This window comes from Gracilinanus agilis, chromosome 4 (assembly GCF_016433145.1).
Source record: "Gracilinanus agilis isolate LMUSP501 chromosome 4, AgileGrace, whole genome shotgun sequence".
NCBI lineage: Eukaryota > Metazoa > Chordata > Mammalia > Didelphimorphia > Didelphidae > Gracilinanus > Gracilinanus agilis.
In genome coordinates, this window is record NC_058133.1 from 191297279 (window position 1) to 191321521 (window position 24243).

The window sequence follows — 24243 nt, forward strand, 5'->3', positions numbered from 1 at the left end:
AGGATATGGACATTTTTTAAAGCCCTTTGAACAGAGTTCCAAATTACCTTCCAGAATGGTTGGATCAGTTCACACCACCACCAAAAATAAAAAATAAGTTAGTGCTCCAATTTTGCTAAAACACCCCTGACATTCATCACTTTTTTTACTGTCATATTAGCCAATATGATGGGTGTAAAGTGGTACTTAAGAGTTGTTTAATTTGTATTTCTCTAATCAAGAGTAATTTAGAACATTTTTTCTTATCATTATTGATAGGCTTGCTATCTTCATTTGAAAACTACTTGTCCATATCCTTTGACCATTTGTCAATTGTAGAATTTCTTTTATTTTTACAAATTTAACTTAGTTTTCTATATATTTGAGAAATGAGGCCCTTATCAGAGAAATCTGATATAAAATATTTTTCCCGGTTTGTTGTTTCTCTGGGTTTAATTTCTGAAGGAATGTAAATATCTATTACTTATTAAAAATTTGAATCTTTGTCAATTTTTTGAGTCAGTGGATAAAGGAAACAGCAGTGCATAGCTTAGGTAGTCCTTGAGAACTTAATTTTCTCTGGTCCCTTACCACTTATAGTACCTGGCTCTTCCTCATCACCCAGAAGTTATCTAGCATATGTTTTCCTTACTCTTCCTACAGTGCCATTCTATTCCTTTGAAATGTTACTTTATAAACACAGGCTTTAGAAGAGAGCTTCTCTCAAAGTAATTTTCTGTCACATCAAATTATGTTGATGAGATAGGGAATTAGTCAATATAGCACAACTCTTGCTAGGAATGAGGCAACTTTGAAAAATAAAGACAATTGGTAAACTTAGGTGATGCACACAAAACCAAGGTGATTCAGAAAGAACTAATTGGGCAAATTCTAATGCATCAGAGAAAGCAATACACACTTTCCATCTGAGCTTTTAATTTGAACACAACTGCCTAATGTGATAATCACTCTTATTTCATGGTAAACAATAACAAGGAAATCTTCCTATCCAGCTCCAAATTGCTTTTCTTGCTTTATTTCACACTATTGCCCTTTCTTTGTAATATGTTCTAATTAAACTGTACTATATGCTTTCCCTTTAACATATCCCAGGCTTTCTCATCTCCATAGTTTTGCCTTTGAGTCTGGCCTCCAAACCAAGAAGGCTTCAGTTCAAATCTTACCTCTAAATATATTATCTCTGTGACTCTGTATTATCTCTGTGACATGTCATTCAATTACAAATTGCTTCTAACTTTTGTAGACTGTCTACCTATGTTGTTAGCGAAAGGTTGTTACTGGCAGCTCCCAACATCAATCATAAGCTTAATGACAATGCCTATATTCTGATTTTTTCTTATTTCCTAATTCTCCTCCTCACCACTACCATTTATTAAATTACTATACATTCTTTAAATACAACTCAAATGCTACCTTCTCTATTACTATGGGAAGGGAGTGGAATGTATTGCAATAACAATATTACTGGATTTTTATTTAGAGGACCAGTTTTTACTTTGGGCAAATTGTTTTCCCTTTTAGGGCTTTTATTTTATTGATAATGTCTAAATTGTGGAAGTTAGATTTCTAAGGTCCTTTCTGACTCTAAAACCTTTGATGCTATGAATTTTTTGTCTAGAAAAAGAATTTCCCATTTCCTAAGTATAGGTTTTCTATTTTTAAAAGAAGATTTTATTTTTATGTTTTGTTTTTTCATATCACCATAACTCCCTGTTGGCATTCTTTCCCTTCACCCTGCAATAGAGTCATTTCATATAAAAATTGTTTTAAAAAAGGAAAGAAAAATAAGAGGAAAAATAAAAATAACTAATAAGTTTTTTCTCTTTTAAATTTACTTTATTTTAATTTACTCTATACAATATTCACTCTACATTCAAGAATACCAAGGCCCCCTTATATGACCATAATCTATTGATTTTTTTTTACCTTTCACTCTTTGCCTTGCCTTATAAAACTCTATTTTACCTCTCCTCTCTGATCCTCAGTCTCTTGATTCTTCAGTTCTCTCCCAGGCCATTGCCCTTGCACTAGCTCCTCTCTTTTCTTTTCACTATCTTGACCCCTTGATGAAACAATTTAATTTTAGTGTCCTCCTCTCTCAAATCCATAGGCTCTTCATCATGTTATATCAATTGGGTTCTGCCAGGTCTCAGCTTTGGTTTACTTCCATCATTTGTTGCCTTCATTCTTATACATGTACTTCTGAATGAAGATGGAAAAAATCACACAAACATTCTGAATGAATCCACTATAAATTTATATCACACAAGGTAACTGGTCCCTCACTTCTATATGTGCTTTATCAGTAAACTACCTGACTCTCCACAGAGGCCTTTACATAACTTTTCATCTTTCCTCAAATCTCCTATGGCTCCTCCACCCTTTACCTTCCTAGATGAGACCCTTGCTTCATATTTTACAGAAAAAAAATTGAGTCCATTCACCATGAGCTAATGTTTTCCCCCTTTTCTCATCTCCAATCAGATGCCTTCTGCCACTGTCCCTTCCTTCATCCTTGTCTCATATGATGAAGTGACCATAGTTCTCATCAAAGTTAACCCCCTTACCCTTTAATCAATCCAATTCCATACTGTCTTCTCCAACAGTTTGCCCCTCTGTTATTCCTACTCTTTTACTTATTTTCAATCTCTTTCTCAATATTGCCTCTTTCCTGTCTGCAAAGATGCCCACGTATCTCTTATTGTGGAGGAAAAAAAACCTCACTTTATTCTTCTATCCCTTACTAACTACTGTCTTCTGTATCTCCTTCCCTTTGTAGCTAAATTCCTTGAAAATGCCATCTATAATAGGTGCCTCCACTTTCTCTGCTTTCACTCTCTTCTTTACCCCTGACAATCTGTCATCTGACTTTATAATTTCATTAAAACTGCTCTCTACAAAGTTACTAATGAGAAATGGAGCTAAGATGGTGGAATAGTAGCATAAGGCTTCTGAATCTCCTTCCAACAAAGCATCTAATGGAGGAGTAAAGGGGCTCTCCCACAGGATGTAGCCTTAAAGGTAGGCAGTATTTGGGGACTCCTATGCTATAAGGGGATAAAACTGTACTTATCAAAGAGCAAAATGATCACCCTTCCCCCACCCCACCTACCTCACCAGAGTCAGAAGCAAAGGCTCAGGCAATCTCTAAATTTTCAGGGGCTGGCTGAAAGCACCACAGACTTACCCCTGAGGGCAGTGCAAGGCCTTGGTAGTGAGACTTGACACATGAGGCTGAAGAATGAAGAGCTTGGGCAGAGACAAGGATGGACACAATCAAGGGCAAGAAAAATAGCCTCAGGGAAAAATGTTTTAAAGTGTACTATGCAAAGAACATCACATTACTTATCCTCACTAGGGTTTCTAACTGGGAAGGGAAGATACTACCAAGGCAAAGCCCTGGGACACAGAAGCTAAGAGAGCAATCCACATGTAGGAACTCCAGTCCACTAGTGGAAAAAGGAGCAAGTAGCAGCAAAGTTGCTAATGATCTCAAAGTTATCAAATCCAATGGACTTTTCTTATCTTAATTCTTCCATCTTCTTTGCAACCTTTAACACTTAATCACTCTCTCCAACATAAAACTCTCTTCTCTCTAGGTTTTTACTACACTCTCCTGGTTCTTCTCTTCCTATTTGACTGTCCTCAGTTTTCTTTGTTCAGTCCTCATCCAGATCATTTGTTCTAACCTTGGGTTTACTTTAAGCTTCTAATTTGGGTTTTCCTCTCTCCTCTCCTCTCCTTTTGTCTCTTATTCTCTCCTCTCTTCTATAGTCATCAAATGCCTACACATATCACTAGCAGACTATAGCAGTATTCCTTGCTCTTCCATATCCCTCCCTTGTAGCTGGATATACAGCCTGCTCTCGAGACCATCCTTGGCTCCATTTCTGATCAGCTTTATGACTGATTGCCATCATCTCTCATGGCTTTGCTTCTACTTCTTGTATTGTACCACCAGATTTCCATAGTATATTTTTCAAGGTCCTAAATCTCCAACATGCTCAACCTCATATCTGCACTAAGCTTTCTAGGTACTCTCTTAATTCCAAGGTGACAGGGTACTAATAGTGCTGTTGTTGATGCACTTTACCACCCCAATAACAAAATCATTTCTGGAAAGTTGAATTTTGCCAATCTTCCAAGTATCTTCTTTGCACTTTTAGAAAGGAGCCTTGAATTCAAGTATTTAGAAAGAAAGGGATCATTGCTAGAACTCTCACAGATTAAATAGGTTATATTCTCAGTGTCAGCAGAGGCACAGGAATGAGTGGCCAAATACTTTTAAATTTAGAAAACATGATGGGCCATATGAAATAAATACAAGGAACAGATAGTGCCTACATGGAAGAGATTTCCCATCATGTCATAAAGTCATCTTCATCCTTGTGAATTTAACCCACCATGAGTCATGGGATGATTTGCAACAAGCTGGGAATGTGGTGTGATATATTATGAGGCTGGTGTCAGAATATCACATGACCAGTCTGAATTGGAAGAAGGACTAAATATCATCAAGGGTGACATGCCTAAAAAATATGAAATACAAAAGATGACTTCAGAGAGAAAAAAACAGGATGGATAAATTCTACATAGTCAAGAGAATAACATTTTTCTCTCATGATTAAATCAAATTAGCTAAATTAATATTCATTTTTCCATCATTAAAAACAATGACAAGGATAATCTCTGTTTGTGATAGCTATTCACAGTATATAAAGAGGTCTCGAGCAAGGTGAAAGTCAAATTCAACTAACTCCTAGAAACCAACACACAAGCTCAGAAAATCAGCACCATGGTCAACTCCTGTTGTGGCTCAGTTTGCTCTGACCAGAGCTGTGGCCAAGGCCTCTGTCAAGAGACTTGTGGTCAAGACTTCTGTCAAGAGACTTGCTGTGCCCCCAGCTGCGGTCCCCAGAGCATCTGCTGCCGCCCAGCCTGCTGCCAGACCACCTGCTGCCGCCCAGTCTGCTGCCAGACCACCTGCTGCCGCCCAGTCTGCTGCCAGACCTCCTGCTGCCGCCCCAGCTGCTGTGTGTCCAACTGCTGCAGACCAAGGTGCTGCCAGTCTGTTTGTTGCCAACCAACCTGCTGTCGCCCTTCCTGCTGCCAAACCACTTGTTGCCGCACAACTTGCTGCCGCCCCAGCTGCTGTGTGTCCAGCTGCTGCCAGCCTTGCTGCCGCCCCAGCTGCTGTGTGTCCAGCTGCTGCCGCCCTTGTTGCCGCCCCAGCTGCTGTGTGTCCAGCTGCTGCCGCCCAAACTGCTGCCAGACCACTTGCTGTAGAACTACCTGCTTCCGTCCAACCTGCTGCAGATCTTCCTGCTGCTAACTGTAAATTGTCATGAACACAAGGGTACAAGAATTCCTTTGAAACAAAGTCTTGGTCTGTCTTTTTCCTTTGAAGCATTATGGACAGAGGTCATGAGATCATGGGAATCAACCCACCCCAAATCAGCCAAATGGAACTATGTAATTGCACCTGGAAATAGTACCAGCCACTTTCTATTTTCTCTCATTGGTGAGCTAAATTAAGCCTGAAAATTTTTGTTGAAGTTCCTGTTTCAGGATTTAATTTTCATCATTCATAACTATTAAAATTGCTGAAGATGAAGATATTAAACTTTTGGCTTTCTAAACCTAAGCCATGTTTTCACCTCCAATTTCCCCCAATATTGTTTATTTTATAACATATTACTTCTGTTTTAAAATAAATCTTTTTGTAAAAAAAATGTAAGACATCAAAATTGTTAATCGTTTTTTTCTTGCATGTTCTTGAGAACTCAATCTCTAGGTTATCAAACAATTTTTAAACCTTTATCTTCTGTCTGAGAATTCATACTAAGCATCAGTTTCCAAGGAAGAAGAGTGATAAGGCCTGGCATTAGGTGCTTGCCCAGGGTCAGAGAGGTAGGAAGTGTGTGAGAGGTCAGATTTGAACTCAGAACCTCCTGTCTCTAGACCTGGCTCTCTATCCAATGACTTCCCGAAATGTCCCAGTTCTCAAATCATTTTACAATTGCAATACTATCAACAGTTCAGAACAATGGTCTGATAGCATCTGGGAGAGAAAATGTGTGGGCAGGTGTGTTGTAATATTATATATTAAAGATTAGGAGTGCATACCAGAAGCATATTAAGAAAATATATTATAATTCTGTCTCCATGAGTTTACATAAAGAATAGCTGAATGAATACTTTAAAACTCTTTCCACGTATTGCCAAGTGCCATATAAAATACTTCATATTTACTCCCTGATGCATAACATTTCTTATTTGAGGTTAAAATGAAATCCAACCTAGCTATAGAATTTGGTAACGAACCATCCATTTTCTTAGCCTATACATATGGAGATTCATATCAATTAAATGTAAATTCCTGGAAAGCAGAAACTGTTTCCATATTCCTAACACTCAGAACAATCTTTTGCATCCAGACAAATATTTGACAATTCTTGTTAAGCTGAATGCATCGAGGAAGGGAATAAGCATATATATCATCTGCAATATGCTATTCAATTGTCTCATTTGATGCTTACAATAGCCCTAGAAGGTAGGGATTATTATTTCCTTTTATATAGGAGGAAACTGATTCAAATAGAGGTTTAAGTGATTTGCACAGATATAGTAATAAGGGTCTAAGGTCAAATTGAATTCAACTCTTCCTGATTTCAGGCCCAGCACTCTATCCACTAGTTATCTTGAAGAATGAATTACAACTCTAGTTTGTTTCACCTTTTGAGATTGAAGATTCCAATACATTTGTTTCTCTTTAACTGGGAATCTTTTGTTTTGAAAAAAAACAGATTTACTATTCATTTGTATTTAACACATATTTTAAAAATTGAATTCCAAATTCTCTCCTTCACTCCTGTTTTCCCATACCAGGTAAAAAGGAAAGCAAAAAAAAAAAAAAAGAATAGGAAAGCTGTATAATATGAATTATTTCTATGAAATCATGTAATACATGTTTCTATAGTAGCCATGTTCCAAAATAAAGCACACACACAAAAAATAAAGAGACAAAATTATGCTTCCATCTGTACTCAGACTTTATTAGTTCCTTATATGGAGATGGATAGCATTTTTCATCATAAGTCCTTCAGGTCTTGGATCATTGTATTGATCAGAGTAGCTAAGTCTTTCACAGTTAACTATTCTTAAAATATTGCTGTTATTGTATTCACTTTTTTTCCACTACAAAAAGGCTTCTATAAGTATTTTTGGTACATGTACATTATTTTCCTTTTTCTTTGATCTCTTTGGAACATTGACCTAGTACTAGTAGTACTGAGTCAAAGAGTATGCACAATTTTATAGCCCTTTGAACATAGTTACAAATTACTCTCCAAAACAGATCAGTTTACAATTCCATCAGCAGTGTATTTTTGTCCCTATATTTTCACATCCCCTTCAGCATGTCATTTTTCTTTTTTATCATGTTAGCCAGTCTGATACATGTGAAGTGGCAACTCAGAATTGTTTTTATTTGAATTTCTTTGATCAGTAGTGATTAGAGCATTTTTTCATATACATTGAGATGCTCTCTATATAGTTTTTATTTCTTCTGAAAACTGCCTACTTATGTCCTTTTACCATTTATTAATTAGGAATGGTACTTGTTTTTATAAATTTGACTCAGTTACCTATTTACGTGAAATGAAAACTATCAGAGAAACTAAAAAAATGTTTATACCTCTTTCCCAATTTCCTTCTATTCTTGGCTGCATCGATATTGTTTGTGCAATTTTTTAAATTTAATGTAATCAAAAATATCATTTTGATCTTCTGTGTGCCTCTCCATCTCTTGTTTTGTAATAATTTTTCTCTTACCCATAAATCTGAAAAGTAAAATTTCCCACACTCCCTTAATTTGCTTATGATAGCATCTTTTATGTTTAAATCCTGTGCCTATTTTGACCATATCTTGGTATATAGTGTGAGATGTAGGTCTATGTCTGCCTTCTGCCAAGCTTTTTTGCATTTTTCAAATAGCGGATTTTCCCCTAAAAGTCTGGCTCTTGGAGTTATCAAATACTAGGTTATTATGGTCATTTACTATTATATACCTGATCTATTCCTCTGATATATTACTCTATTCCTTAGCCAGTACATATTGTTTTTTTAATTTTTCTTTTTAATTCATTAATTAAGTAAGAATATTTTTCCATGGTTACATGAATCATGTTCTTTCCCTTCCCTCTTCCATCCTCACTCCTGGAGCTGACAAGCAATTCAACTGGGTTATATATGTATCATTGTTCAAAATCTTTCCATATTATTCATATTTGCACTAGAGTGATCTTTTAATGCCAAAACCCCAATCATATCCCTATCAAACACATGATTAATCATATGTTTTTCTTCTGAGTTTCTACTCTCACAGTTGTTTCTCTGAGTGTGGATAGCATTCTTTCTCATAAGTTCCTCTGGATTATCCTGGATCATCTCATAGATATTAGTAGAAAAGTCCGTTACATCAAATTGTGTACAATTTTCTCCTGGTTCTGACCATATTGTTTTGATGAGTACTACTTTGTAAAACAATTTAAATCTAATATTGCTAAATCATTTTCCTTCACATTTTTAATTGATTCCCTTGCTATTCTTGACCTTTTGCTCTTATAGATTAATTTTGCCATTATTTTTTTTAACTCTACAAAATAATTTTTGGTGTTTTGATAGTCTTGGAGTCCATATTCCCATTCCTAATCTGATACACGATGGTCATATGGCTGCTTAGTCAGATGTAAATTGTAGAGGACTTAACCATTATAAAGCAGTGCAATGCAGAGTGCTGGACTTTAGTGTCAGGAAGACCTGAATTCAAATCTTACTTCAGATGATTACTCATTATATGATCCTGGTCACATTGAACCTACCTCAGACTGAGTTTTCTTATCTGTCAAATGAGAATAATAATAGTAACTATTTCCCATGATTGCATGATTGCTGTGACACTGCAATGAAATAACTATCATTGGGAAAGGAGGTTTATTAAATAAATGGTATTTAATAAATCAGGAAGGACTCTGACTATATTACACCCATAACCCTTTTTCCAATTAATAAGTATATAAATATATTTAGAAAATTATAAGGATTCTGACCTCATTTGATTGAAAGAGATGTTGAAAAGAGACAGCATCACATAGTGGATAAGAACTGGGATCAGAACCAGGAAGACCTGGATTCAAATTTCATTTCTGACATACAAATACTGACTGTGGGGACAAGACACCTCCTAGTGCTCTAGTACAGTGGTACTAAATAGAAAGAGAAGCCATTAATCCATACATGAGGGCTCACATATTGCCTTAGTTTTAAAATATAATATAATATGCATTCTTATATTTGTTATTCATTTTGTTAAATATATTCCATATATCTATATCTATATCTATATCTATCTATCTATATTATATATACATGTGTATGTGTGTATATTTAAACCTTTACCTTCTGTCTTAGAATCAATACTGTTTATTGATTCCAAGGCAGAGGAATGGTAAGGGTTAGACAATGGGGGTTAATGAACTTACACATGGTCACATAGCTAAGGGAGTGTATGAGGCCAGATATGAACTCAAAATTTCCTGTGACTACGCCTGGTTCTCACTCCACTGAGTCATCTAGTTGCCACCTTCCAATTATATTTTAATCTGATTTGGGCTCACTCAGAGGTATAATAGGTTGCAAGTTTGATATCTCTGTTCAACTCAACTCTAAAACTATAAATTTCAGGGAAGGTGATGAATTGCATTGTCTCATCCTGGAATTTTATATACCAATGAAATCCCAAGTCCAATTCTTTTCTCTATACAAATGTCTCAGGATTACCTTAGAACCCATGATGATAAGAATGCATATGGGAATCAGTCAAATAGCCTCAAGAGGGATGACTCAAAAAATGAGTTTAGTGAACTAAATAATCCTATAATCTCCTATGATTAAATATATCTTCAATTTTTTTCTGAGATATATAGAGATTTTTTATTTCTTGTTTTATTAAAATGGAAATTTTATGTTATTGTGAATCTTCATCCACTTCATTTAAATGACCAGTCTTACTAATACACAATTACAAAAAAATTAAATATTCATTTATCAAATTCAAACAATATTTATTAAGGACCTCCTCTTTATAAAGAATATTATAAAGAATATCTTGTTAAGCAATGGGAGCAATACAAGGTTAGGTAAGACAGGGACATTCTAACATTTCTAGCTCTGACATACCGAAATTGATATGTCTTCTTTTTATTTGAGTCAACCTCTTTACATTAATATAGATTTAAAAAAATAATATTTATTTTCAGTTCCAAATTTTCTTCTTCTTTCCAATGCCCAAAGAAAGGTATCTAAGAGTTAGAATAGATAGTTTTGAGTAACATCCGCCTATAAAGAAATCAAGAAATATAATACCGATTAAACACAAACAGTCATACAAACTATATTTTCCCATTTGTCAAGTTAAAGAAAAAAGGAAGTAAAATAAAGAAAGTGAAAATAATATGCTTCAGGATGGAGTCAAGATGGAAGTTTAGTACAGCAAAAGCTGAAACCATTCTGACTGTCTTTCCATACCAATTTTTAAAAAGCACTTCAAAAAGATGGAAATCCAAATACAACAGGAAGACAGTGACACTGCTCTCCCACTGAACACAACTTGAAAGGTAGGCAGAGAGTCAATTTTCACAGGATAGGGGGTAACCAGAAGCAAAATGGCACACAAAGGAGTGCTAACCAACTACCCCCACCCCAACCTACTACACTAGGTTCTGCTATAGGGTGTAGGCTAACTTTGGGATTCTAGAATGGGGGCTGTACCAGCAAAATAGAACCTGAGATTCACCCATTGAAGTATGGAAGAACTCAAAAAAGGATTCAAAAATCAAAAAAGACAGGTTGAAGAAAAATGAGTAAAAGAAATGAAAGTAATTCAAAAAGAAAATAATAGCTTAAAAAGCAAAGTTGGACAACTGGGAAAAGAGGCATAAAAATCCAATGAAGAAAAAAATTCCATCAAAAGTAAAATGAACCAAATGGAAAAGGGGGTTCAAAAGGTCATAGATGAAATGCAATCATTAAAAAATAGGATTGGACAAGTAGAAGCTAATAACTTCATGAGACATTAAGAAACAATCAAAAAAATCAAAAAAATGAAAATGGAAAATAGATTCAGGAAAGACAATCTAAAAATTATTGGACTACCTGAAACTCATTACCAAAAATAATATACTTAGACCAGTTCACCAGTACTCTGGAAGGAAATAGCATTTCCCATCAAGAGTTCTTTAAAATCGTCATGGACCATTCTATTGATCTGAGGAGCTAAGTTGATTTCTCATTACAATATTGGTTTTAGAGAATATTTTCTTTTTTAAAAAATACATTTATTTTTTTTTAATTCTTTCCTTTTAAAATTTTGAATTCTAAATTCTCTTCCTCTTTACCACCTTGCTCTTATTCAGTGAGAAGGCAAGCAAAATATATCAATCATACATGTTAAATCATGCAAAATATATGTCCATATTAGCTTTATTGCAAAAGATCTAAGGAAAGTGGGGAAATTACATTTCAATTTACACAAAGGATTAAGTAGAAAATGTTTTCTAATAATAGCCTTTTTATTTTCTATCAATTTTTTCATTTTTCATATTGACAAATAAAATTTTAATCTTATAAAATTTAGTCTATTTTATTAGTATTTTTAATTTATATCTTAACTATTTTATTAGTTTTCCCTCTACCCAGGCAACTAGATTCTAGAGTTTTTTGTTATTGGTTCTTTTTTTTTATTATTTGTTCTCAATTTATCTTTTATTTTCATAATTTCAATTTTTGTATTTAGTTAAGGGAGAGATTTTTGCTTTTTTGAAGGTAGACCAGCCATTTTACTTTCTTCTGAGGTATTCAGGAGTCTGGACAGGCAGAGAATTCTTTACCTGGGCATTGGAAAAGGTCTAAGAGCAGCATTCTCAAGTCTTAAGTGGAAGGGAGTTTTGGATACTTTATTGCTCCATGAGATCAATTCCTCACTATCTTGCTATATATGGAATAAGTAACATAGTAATGTCATTTTACATACACTTTGGGAAGTATGTAGTAGTTGAAAACAAACACCTCAGAATATCTGGCTCTCATGATGCGGTAGACAATGAAATTGTTGATGATCTTGTCCTTGAGTTTACAAAGGGTATATTCGTACTTGGCTGAAGCCCTCTTTGGTTGGCTCCATTGTCCTTCTTCTTGGTTATCTTTTAAGCTAGGAATCAAAAACAATGATGCTTTAGATGCTTTAATTTTTTTCTTTTAATTTTATTCATTGTTCTGTTACTTGTCTTGCTTTTACTCATATGACAATTTTCCTTCTAAGTGTTACTTTGGTTGCATTATAAAAGTATCACTATGTTATTGTTGTCAATTTTTTTACTGAAATTATCTTTTTTTGGAATAATTTATTCTTTTACCCACCAGTTCTCTAGGATTAAAAAATTCAGGTGTCATATAAATTTGAATGCTTTTATTTTTGTTGCAATGTGACTTGTAAAGGAATTATTATTTATCCAGATCACTTGGGAAGCTGAAAGATCTGACATTGCCAGGGGTATCCTTCCCACTTTTCATTCCATGACTCCAGACCACTTAGGATCTATCTAGGTTGCTGGAATGCTCATAAAGCTTCAATAAGACAGGAGTCATGAATAATATTACTTGTAGTTAGATGATGGATAACCAAGTGTTATTATTTGGCCTCTCAGTTCCATCTGTGATCTTTCTGATGTACCATCTTCTCTGGTCCTATGGCCTCTATAACTCAGTTTTGCCATCTGACTTACTGGTAATATTTAAGACATTCTTTCTAATCAAGCCATTCCCCAATTGATGAATGGTAAAGGGATATGAATAGGCAGTTTTCACACAATGAAATAAAAACTATCAATAATCACATAAAAAGTATTCTAATGAAATAAAAACTATCAATAATCACATAAAAAAGTATTCTCCTTATTAGAGAAATGCAAATTAAAACAACTCTGAGGTACCACCTTACACCTAGCAGACTGGCCAATATGACAGCAAAGAAAAGTGATAAATGTTGGAGGGTATGTGGCAAAATTTGGACACCAATACACTTCTGGTGGAGTTGTGAATTGATCACATTCTGGAGGGCAATTTGGAACTATGTGCAAAAGGCTTTAAAAAATTCCTTTGATCCAGTCATAAGAATGCTAGGTTTCTACCCCAAAGTGGTAATAAAGAAAAAGTCTTGTAGCCTCGCTCTTTGTGGTGGCAAAACATTTGGAAAATGAGGGGGTGTCTCTCAATTGAGGAATGACAGAACAAATTGTGGTATCTGATGATGATAGAAGACTATTGTGCTGAAAGGAATAATGAACTGGAGAAATTCCATGTGAACTGGAAAGACCTCCAGGAAGTGGTGCAGAATGAAAGAGGAAGAACCAGGAAAACAATGTATGCAGAAACTGAAACATTATGGCACAATGAAATGTGATAGACTTTTCTACTAGTAGCGATGCAATGATCCAGGACAACACTGAGGAACTTATGAGAAAGAATGCTATCCCCATCCAGAGTAAGAACTGTGGGAGTAGAAACACAGAAGAAAAGCATATAATTGATCACCTAGTTCAATGGGGATATGATTAAGGTTTTGATGTTAAAAGATAACTATTGCAAATATGAAGAACATGAAAATAGGTTTTGAACAATAATACATGTATAACCCAGTGGAATTGCATGTCAGCTCAAGGAGGAGGGAAGCAAGAGGGGTGGAATCATGAATCATGTAACCACAGAAAAATATTCTAAATTTAAAAAAAATTAAATATTATTTTTACCCACACTGCCAGTGAAATAAGAAGTTCACTCTTAGACTTTCCATCTGTTCTACAATCAAAATTTATTCTATGTGTTATTTATCTAAATTAAAGTATAAGCTCATTGAAATAAGATATCTTATTTGTTTCTATATGTGTACTTAGCACAGTACTTGACATGTATTAACATGTGCTTTCTTTTTCATTCATTTAAATGAGATTTTATTTCAACAAACAGTTTTTTTATAAGTATCAAGCTGTAATGGTAAAGGTTATGCTTGCAGCTGCTTAACTCTTTTTGTTTCAGGATATGCCCCTACAATGCTCCACAGCATTTTAAGTAAAGAGGTTTTTAAAAAATAGGTTTATTATTATGCAAAGATCTAGCAATTTAGCTTACAACAGAAAATACAAATGAATCAAAAGAAAGTATAAATGAATAGATAGATAGATAGATAGATAGATAGATAAGAAAAACACTAGGAATAATAAGAGAGAGGTAGAAAAGATAAGAAAACATCACCAAATTGGGAAAAATACTAACACCTGAATATTCTGACAGGGGAGTGCAGAAATGTAGCATCCAGGGTGTCCTGGTTAGGAAAATATCCCAGGCATATGGATATGTGGAGTTACCTAGAACGAATTAGACAATACTTCAGAATAATAAAATGTCTCTGTGGGAAGATGAGTAAACAATATATTATTGTGGATTACTAGTGAAATGAAAATGATAAAAAAAAAACATGGATCTGTGTGTAATCTAATGGCAAGTGAGTCGAGAAAATGAAGATCTCTAAGGCACCACAAGCTCATTTTCTTTTTCTCTAACTCAACAAGTTGGAAAAGATGTTTTTGGACTCAAGCATCAATTATGTAAATTACCTTAGGCAATCTGAAGAGCAGCATGATCTGAAGAAACCATAAAGATGGTGATATAAATGTTATTGTGACAAGAAGAGATCTTAAAGAGTGACCAAGGAAGGAGGTCTTATTGGTATTTTGGCAGAATAAACTGTGTTCCACTTTGGGATCTCACTAACTGTAGGCATATTGATATTCTAAATATGATATGGATATTCTAAAATTGGGAGAAATGCTCAGGGGTAGCTGCCACAGAAGATAGTCATTAAATTCTGAGTCCTAGAGAGCTTAAGCATCTCCTATACACCTGTAGTCTGCTACATATTGAGGGAGGACATATATCTTGTCTAGAACTAAACTAGGGAATTCTTGAAGTAATCAATTTTACAGTCCAGAATGTGGACTCAATAGTGAAGCAAGACTCCGAAACTGGTGTGCTTCAACTTTTTGTGTCATGGAGCCCTTTGGTAATCTGGCAAAGTCTGTGGAATTCATTCAATTATAATTTTATAAATATGTATCATAAAATACAGAAGATTACAAGGGAAATAAAGTAACATAATGTACAATCAAAATATTTTAAAATATGTTCATAGGCATTCTTAAAATCTATCCATGGATCTTATATTGATAACCTTTTCTCTAAGGCCATCTAACTTAGACATTGCTTGTAGAGGGGAGGGAGAAATTTAAAATAGCTGTCCAGATTGGTATATCTTTGGAGTAATAAGATTAACAGAAATTACACTGAATGAAAATGAAAGAGGTATTATATGTATCTCTCAATAGATCATAGTAATATTTTTAAGAGTTTATTGTCTCAATTAAATGTAGAATTATGTAAAATACGTAAATGTAAAAAAGAATATAAGATCCAAATTGTCTCCCTCCCTTGTTTCTCCCATTCCAAATATGGTAAGCAAAAGATCTGGGTTATATGTGTATGATCACGCAAAACATATTTCCATACTTTTGAGAGAATAGTAATAAAATTAAAACACTCAAATAAAAACACAAATAAACAAAAATAAAAAATAATATGCTTTGATCTGCATCTTGATCCAACAGTTATTTCTCTGGAGGTAGACAGGATTCTTTGTTGTAAGCCCTTCAGACTTGTCCTGGAGCTTTGTATTTTTGAAAATAGTTTGTCTTTCACAGTTCATCATCACACAATATTTTTGTTATTGTATTCAGTGTTCCCCTGGTTCTGCTTACTTCACTCTGCTTCAGTTCATGTAGACCTTTCCAGTTTTTTCTGAAATCATCCTGCTCATCATTTCTTACAGAACAATGGTATTCCATCCCAATAATGTAACACAACTTGTTCAGTCATTCTCCAAATGATGGACATCTCCATGATTTCCAATTCTTTTCCACCACAAAAAAAAAGAGTTGTCAAATATTTTTGTACAAATAGGTCTTTTACCTTTTTTTTTACTTTTGAGGATACAAATCAAGTAGTGGTATTCGTGCATCAAAGGGTATGCACAGTTTTAGAGCCTTTTGGGCATAATTTCAAATTATCCTCTAGAGTGGTTGAATCAGTTCACAACTCCACCAATAGCTTTAGTGTCCCAATTTTGCCACATCCCTTCCAACATTTAGCATTTTCCTTTACTGTCATACTGGCCAATCTGGTAGGTGTGAGTGGTACCTCAGAGTTGTTTTAATTCATATTTCTCTAGTCAATAGTAATTTAAATCTAGTCAAAATAGTAATAAAATAGAGAAGAGTAATTCTCTTGTAACCTTCTCATAAGGTTATTGGTAACTCTAATTTCTTGATCTGAAAACTACTTGTTCATTTGTCATTTGTGAATGACTTTTGTTCTTATAAATTTGACTCATTTCTCTGTATAGATGAGAAATGAGACCTTCACCAAAGAAATTTGTTTTAATTCCACCCCTCACCCTGCCTTTTTCTTATCACTCTTCTAGTATTAGTTACATTGCTTTTTTTGTGTAAGATAGATTTCTATACCTAACTGGGAATGGATGTTGTTTCTACTTTGTTTCCATTCTGATAAGAGTAAAGTCTGAACACTCATTCATCTTCACTTCCACTATGCTGATTATTTCATACTTCCTAATGTGATATGATTTACCTTCAACTTACTCTATTTTTCTCTTTTCCCAATGTATTCCTTTTTGTCATCTCATTATTTTTTTAAACCTCATTATGTTCAACTTACTACCTGCTTTCTGTCTATGTATGCTCCTATTTATTGCCTTATTAGTGATAAGGTTCTTAGGTAGCTTCAGGACCTTAGATATCCTAAATATTTTTATGTTAGGTACTTAAAATTTCATAGATATCTTAAGCATCTTAGTTATCACCTTTTAACTAATAATGTAGATAGTTTAACCTCATTTTCCCCCTTTGATTGTTTTAAGTATATTGAGTACTCTAGTTATCTCTTATACTAAAGAAATCTTAATATCTAAATTACCACTTTCCTATACAGGGATGTGATTCATTTAACACCACTGATTCTCCTGAGTTTTTTTTTCTGTTTCTTTTGGGTATCAAATTTGATCATTGAATTTTCTTTTTAATTCTGTTCATTTCATCACGAATGCCAGGAATTTCTATGTTTCTTTAAAAGTCCATTTCATTCTCTGGAGTATTATGTCAAGTTTCACAGGGTAGATGATTTTTTTTATTGTAGTCCTACAATCTTTGCATTGCAGAGTAGCATATTCCATGATTTCCAGTCCTTTAATGTAGAATTTGCTACCTCTGGTATAATCCTGATTATTATCCCACAATATTTGAATTCTGTTTTTTTTTCTGACTGTTTGTACTATTTTCTCCTTGACTTGGAATTTTTGGAATTTGACTATAATTGTCCTGGGATTTTGAAATTTGGAATTTCTTTAAGAAGGTGATCAGTGGATTATTTCAATTTCTTCTTTCTCCTCTTGTTCAAGAATATCAGAAAAGTTTTCCCTGAAAATTTCTTTCAATATTATGTCCAGTTTCTTTTTGATATTGATTTTCAAGCAATCCAGTGATTCTTAGATTATGTCTACTTTATTGATTTTCCAGGTCAGTTGCTTTTCCAGGAAGAGATTTCAAATGTTTTTCTATTTTTTCATTCTTTTGAATTTGTTTTATTATTTCCTGCTGTCTAATGAAATCAATGCCTTCCATTTGTCCAGTTCTAATTTTTAGGGAGCCATTTTATTCTTTGAGGTTCTATTTTTCCTTTTTGAGTGTGTGGATATTTTCCTGTTTGAAGTATTGTATTTCTTTTTCTAGGGAACTGTTTTCATCAGTAAGTTTTTGTTCTAAGCTGTTGATTTTTTCTTACATTTTCTTTTCTGTTTTTTTTCCTCTATGTTCCTGAGTATTTGTTTTTCATATCCTTTTTAGAATTCTTCCAAAGATTCATCTTGGGCTTGACATCCTTTCACATTTTCCTTTGAAACTTCATATATTTTCATTTATAGATTGCTGTCTTCTTCTAAGCTTATGTTTTGGTCATCTCTCTTGTGTAGATATTTTTATTGTATCAGTCTACTAAGTAGGATTACCTGCAAAACCACTCTAAAAGAATGTTAGTTTGGCTGTATAGTTGTTCTAGACTAGTATTTCATTTTTTAAAAATACCAGAGCTACAAAAGAGTTGAGTTTTCTGCCCCTGGAAATGATGATTAATTAAGAAACTTTCAGAAACACTCAAAAATAAATGATAAATAATACACAGGATTTTCTATGTGGAAAACTAAAGTTTATTAGGAAACACAAGTAATAAGACACCACAAAATTACAAGTAGGAGATATCAGAGATTGCAATTTTAGGGACTTGATGAGTTGATAACTGAAACTTAAAATTCTACTTTGAAAGTGCTCCTTTATTTGAATACTTTGTTATAGTTCCAGAAAGGAAGATGAAAAAAAATCAATTTGATGAATCTTCATAGCTGACACATTTACCTTTAAAAGGTTTTGGGCCTATGAGGTTGGAGATAATAGAGAGAAATAGTGTAGCCAAATTCAGATGGCAAATCAAAGGAATTAAGTTTTCCACATTGGTTGCAGGAGCATAAGCTTAAAGTAGGATGTCATTGTATATTAGTACACTTGAGGAAATGATATGTGTCTACAGGAAAAGGGGGATATTGCGCAGATAGCTTGCACACTTAGCAGCAGGAGGATCCACAACAGGCTGGGCGACAGCAGGTGGTTCTGCAGCAAATGGGGCGGCAGCAGGGTTGGCAGCAGGTGGACACACAGCAGCTGGGACGGCAGCAGGGTTGGCAGCAGGTGGACACACAGCAGCTGGGACGGCAACAGGGTTGGCAGCAGCTGGACACACAGCAGCTGGGGCGGCAGCAAGTTGTGGGGCAACAAGTGGTTTGGCAGCAGGAAGGGCGACAGCAGGTAGGTTGGCAGCACACAGACTGGCAACAACTTGGTCGACAGCAGGTTGGACGGCAGCAGCTAGTCACACAGCAGCTAGGGCGGCAGCAGGGCTGGCAGCAAGGCTGGCAGCAGCTGGAACCGCAGCAGCTGGGGCGGCAGCAGGTGGACACAATGCAGGTGGGCCTATAACAGTTGGTCCTGCAGCAGGTGCTTTGGCAGCAGGCTGGCCGAAGGCAGCAGGCAGGGCGGCAGCAGCAGGGAGCACAGCAGCCAGAGCCACAGCTCAGGCCAGAGCAGGAAGAGCCACAACAGGAGCTGACCATGGTGGTGGTGGGTTGAGCTTCTAGGTTTCTTTCAGGGTAAGTGAGGTACTTGAGTTTGAAAGTCTTCTGGCCCTTTGAGCCTCTTATATACTATTTCTGAGCAACAATCATCATTGTTATTAGCTTATTTCCTTGTTATTTTTTAGCAAGTTGGGAAAAGATGACCCTTCAATTACATAATTTGTCTTAATGATGGAAAAATGTTATTTCCCTAATCCTTTAGGATTCATTCAATTTGCTATATATATCACTAAATTCACACCCCTGAATCATACGGAATATCAGCATTCATCCCCCCGATCTGTGCCTCAACAAGACTTTCTTCTACAAAATACATATAACAATATACAAAATATACAGGGCAAACTTTCCTACGAAATCCTGCTTTGCTTTTCATTTATTCATGGAACTTTACTATTTTCCTCTTTTCTTTAGCTTTAGTCATACTGTGACAGAGCAGCTCATAGCTCTTAATATTACTCTCTGCTTCCTATGTATCATCCTCTGACTCATAGTGAAGTACTTTTAAGAAATGTTTATGAGAGCAAGCCTGGTAAGGCCCAATGATTGGTAAGCTAAAATGAATCCAGAAACAGATAAAACTTTGGTCGCTTACAAACACACATGGGTTCTACCAAGCAATCCTTTGTGAATTATTAGCAATAATAGGTGATTATGGCTTACTTTAGTTGAAATATTGATTTTAGAAGCAATTAAATCTATACATAGCCTACTTTATTGCCTAAATAATTTTTTCTACTTCTCTATTCCATCGACCACTGCTGTCCTATCTCACCAAAATTAATCAAAATAAACATATTTATTATAAATGAAAATTAAGCTGGAGGTTTATTATCAGACTTATATGCATTTATTAGTAAAGAGACAAATATAGAGAGAGTGAGAGGTCTCAGCAACTTTAGTGATAAGTATGATTCTCCATTTAGCTGGCTCAGCTTGAGGCTTGCTAGAGATTACCAGATAAGATAAGGAGCAGAGAGAACAGCTACAGAGGCCATTCATTTAAAGACAGAAGCAGAAAAGACAACTCTCCTTCCAGAGCTCACTTTTTAAACTCCACTTGCTCCTCCATTTGTGGCAATATTGTGTTGTCTTTGGCACATTGATGCTCAGAATGCTAAAACCAAGGATGGCTGTGCCAGGACACAGCATCAGGGTATCAGACATGTGACTCTGTGACACCTATAACCCATTACCACTGGGGTGTTTGGGATCAAAGCTGGAATGGAGGTCCCTTCCAAATATCTATATTTACTTCACATGTTTCTGGTTTTCACAATTTCATGTTTTCCCTCTACATACACTGAGTGCTGCCAAGGTAATAATCTGAATGCACATGTCTGACTATGGCCAAGAATCTTCAGTGCCTCTCAATTATCTCTACTATAAAATATGAACTCCTATCATGGACGCTTAAAATTCCTTCAAAGTATGACTTCAACTTGTCTTTCCACACTGACACTACATCAAATCTCCTCATGTAGTCAACATTCCATGAAAATTGAACTACTTTATTTTCCCCGTACATGATAGTCAATATTCTCCCTCTATGACATGATACAGACTAGATAGCCTCCTACCATGCCCAGAACACTCTCCCTGCTTATTTATGATTCACAAAATCCTTAGTATTCTTCAACATTAAAGTCAGCTACCATTTTCTACAAAAGACTTTTCTTCACTTGCCCAATGGTTAACAAAACTATTACATATTTTTTATGTAAGCTAGGTTAATTTTGAGTCGAAGTGTAGCAGAAATTGTCATGATAGTGAATTGCCACTTTTACTATTAGGCAGTTTAAGCACATCACACAGATGGGTACAACACTGTGCCGCTTGTTGCATTGGAACCAAAGGAAAGTGAGTTTAAATTTTAAGTCATTTTTCTGTGGAATTTAAAAGTGCTATAAGATATTGGGGCAGCTGGGTGGCTCAGTGGATTGAGAGCCAGGCCTAGAGACTGGAGGTCCTAGGTTCAAGTCCGGTCTCGGACACTTCCAGCTGTGTGACCTTGGGCAAGTCACTTGACCCCTATTGCCCACCCTTACCACTCCTGGGCCAAGGATGGTCCCTAGCCTGGATGAAAAATGAGGAGGTTTGGGCGTGGGGCTAGCAACCCCACCGTGTAAAAACTACATCTGCTAAAGAAACTACAACCTAAAAAGTAGGGACAGCTGGGCTAGCTCAGTGGATTGAGAGCCTGGCCTAAAGATGAAAGGTCCTAGGCTCAAATCCGGGCTCAGACACTTCCCAGCTGGGTGACCCTGAGCGACTGTGTGGCCCATTGCCTACTGGTTGTGGCCCTATACTCCTAGTGGAGTCCCAGGATAAAAAAAAAAGATATTGTATATTTCTCAACATGATTCATTTTAGTTTTAAAAACTACTTCTGCAATTAAATAACAAATAAATCTAAAATAGTTAAATAGATTACTTGAATTTTTAACAATTAAATTTAAGACTTCTGGGTTAAGATGGCTGCAGAGTAGAAGCAGAGCCCTTAACTCTCCTAACCAACCCATATGTGATATCACAAAAGGACACAAAAAAAAAATCTAGGTGAATGAAGGGACCTCACAATAGGGCATAGCATTGAAGATACGTGGGATTTGGGGCATTTCCACACTATAAGGGGGTGAAATAGCTCCCACTAAAACACCCTATCTACAGTGCAAGAGCCAGAGAACAAGAGTTAGAGCAAATCTGGGGCATTCACTCTGTTCTTGGAAGCTAACTGGGACCAATAGGGGCTTGCTTCTGAGAGCAGCAAGACTTAAGACCCAAAGAGGCTTAAGAACATGGACTTTGAGCACAGACCTTGAGCATGGACCTAGAGCGGAGGGGTGACAGATAGTGGAAACAGTGTGCTGAGACTGGTAAAGGAGTCTCAGGCAGAGAATCAAACATTGGGCAATCTCTCGGGTCTTGGTAGATGACTGGGACCACCAGGAGGCTTGACCTTGAGAACAGCTAGACTAGAGACCCCAAGACCCTAAAGAGCACAGATTTTGGGTGTGAGAATAAAGCTGAGAGGGGTGGCACTGTGTTTTGACTCATAAAGTAGCCTCAGGCAAAAATTGCTCCACAGTTCTATACACAGAGACCCTGCACACCTCACCCAGACTTCTTACTGAGAAGGAAAAACCAGCATAATAATGTCAAACAATGCCCAAGAACTAACCAAGAGAAAGAACAAGAGAAAAACATTAACACTAGATAATTTTTACATAGAAAAAATCCAGACAACAGAGCAGACAGCAGAAGAGGACAAACAAGTAAACACATGCAAACCTTCTAAAAAAATGAAAATTTGTCACAACCTCTTGAAGAGTTCAAGTCTGAGATCATGAGAAACAGAAGAGATTTGGTAAGAAAAGTGGGAAATAGCTCAAAAAGTAATTAACATTTTAAAAGACAGAAACTCCCAATTGAAGAAATATGCCCCCAAATCAAACGAAACGATAAGCAAATTGGAGACCCAAATTAAACAGCAGGATAACATGAAAATCAGGATAGACCAAATCAAAAAGGAAAATAAAAAGATAATAGAAAAAACCAGTCCCTAAAGACCAGAATTGGGCAAGTAGCAGCCAATAATCTTGCAAGACAGCAAGAACTAATAAAGCAAAGTCACAAGAATGACAAAATAGAAGGAAACATGAAATATCTCACTGAAAGAATGACAGGCCAAGAAAAAAGGTCTAGAAAAGAGAATTTGAGAATCAGTCTTCCTGAAAAATCAGAAATTAATAAAAATTTAGACACCATACTACAAGAAATTATCCAAGAAAACAGCCCTGATGTTCTTCAATAAGAAGGCAAAATAGACATTGAAAGGATCCATAGATCACCCTTTATACTAAACCCTCAAAAGACAACCCCCAGGAATATAATTGTCAAATTCGAGTTTCCAAGTTAAGGAAAAAATATTATAAGAAGCCAGAAAGAGACAATTCAAAAATCAAGGAACACCAATCAGGATCACACAGGATCTGGCAGTCTCCATGCTAAAAGACCACAAGTCTTGGAATATGATATTCAGAAAGGCAAGAGAATTGCGTCTACAACCAAGGATCACCTACCAATCAAAAATGACTATATACTTCCAGGGGAAAGTATAGACATTCAACAAGATTGAAGACGTCCTAGTATTTGTAAAGAAGAGACCAAAACAAAAGGGACAGTTTGATATCCAACAAGAAAAATCAAGAGAAACATGAAAAGGTAAATAAGAAAGAGAAGGGAAAGAAAGAAAACTCATATTTTAAATGTGTGTCTTTAGGGCTTCAATAAGATCAAATTATTTGTATTCCTATATGGAGAAATATTATGTATAATTCTCAGAAATTGTACTCACTCAAGAATTTTTCATAGGGAGAGTTTGGAGTACTAAATGTTCTATGGGGGAAAAAAGGTGGGGGGATAGAAGATGGCACCAAGAGAAACTTGAATGAATAAGAAAAATAGGATAATCTATACCACAAAGAGAGGGCATGGGAAGGGGAGGGGATGACTACTATTATAAGAAGGAAAGGAAGAGAACATTAATAGGAAATACTTAAACCTTACTCTCAGTGGAATTAATCCTGAGAGGGAAGAGTAGTTAAATCCATTGGCATATCAAATTCTATCTTACCCTACAGAGAAAGTCAAAAGGGATAAACCAAGGGGTGGGGGGCAGAGAGAAGTTCAAAAAGGAAGGGGAATAGAAAGGGGAGGGAATTCATTAGGCCTTAAAAATAATAAGAGAACAAAAAGTGAGGGAGTGGAAAGGGAAGTAAAATATGTAAGGGGACAAGGGGGATTGATTTAAAACAAACC

General features: G+C 35.6%; 2 protein-coding genes across 2 annotated transcripts in view; one reads left to right on the forward strand and one right to left on the reverse strand.

Annotated features, from left to right (window-relative positions):
- The first annotated feature begins 4795 nt into the window (after nt 1-4795).
- Nucleotides 4796-24243, forward strand: part of LOC123247705 (keratin-associated protein 10-4-like) — a 93248-nt gene continuing 73800 nt past the window's right edge. Inside the window, 1 exon segment of the mRNA XM_044676686.1 lies at nt 4796-5276. Within this exon segment, the coding sequence (XP_044532621.1) occupies nt 4796-5276 (481 nt within the window).
- Nucleotides 18857-19402, reverse strand: LOC123247706 (keratin-associated protein 4-3-like). Its single transcript, XM_044676687.1, has one exon. The coding sequence runs from the start codon at nt 19400-19402 to the stop codon at nt 18857-18859; it is 546 nt and encodes a 181-aa protein (XP_044532622.1).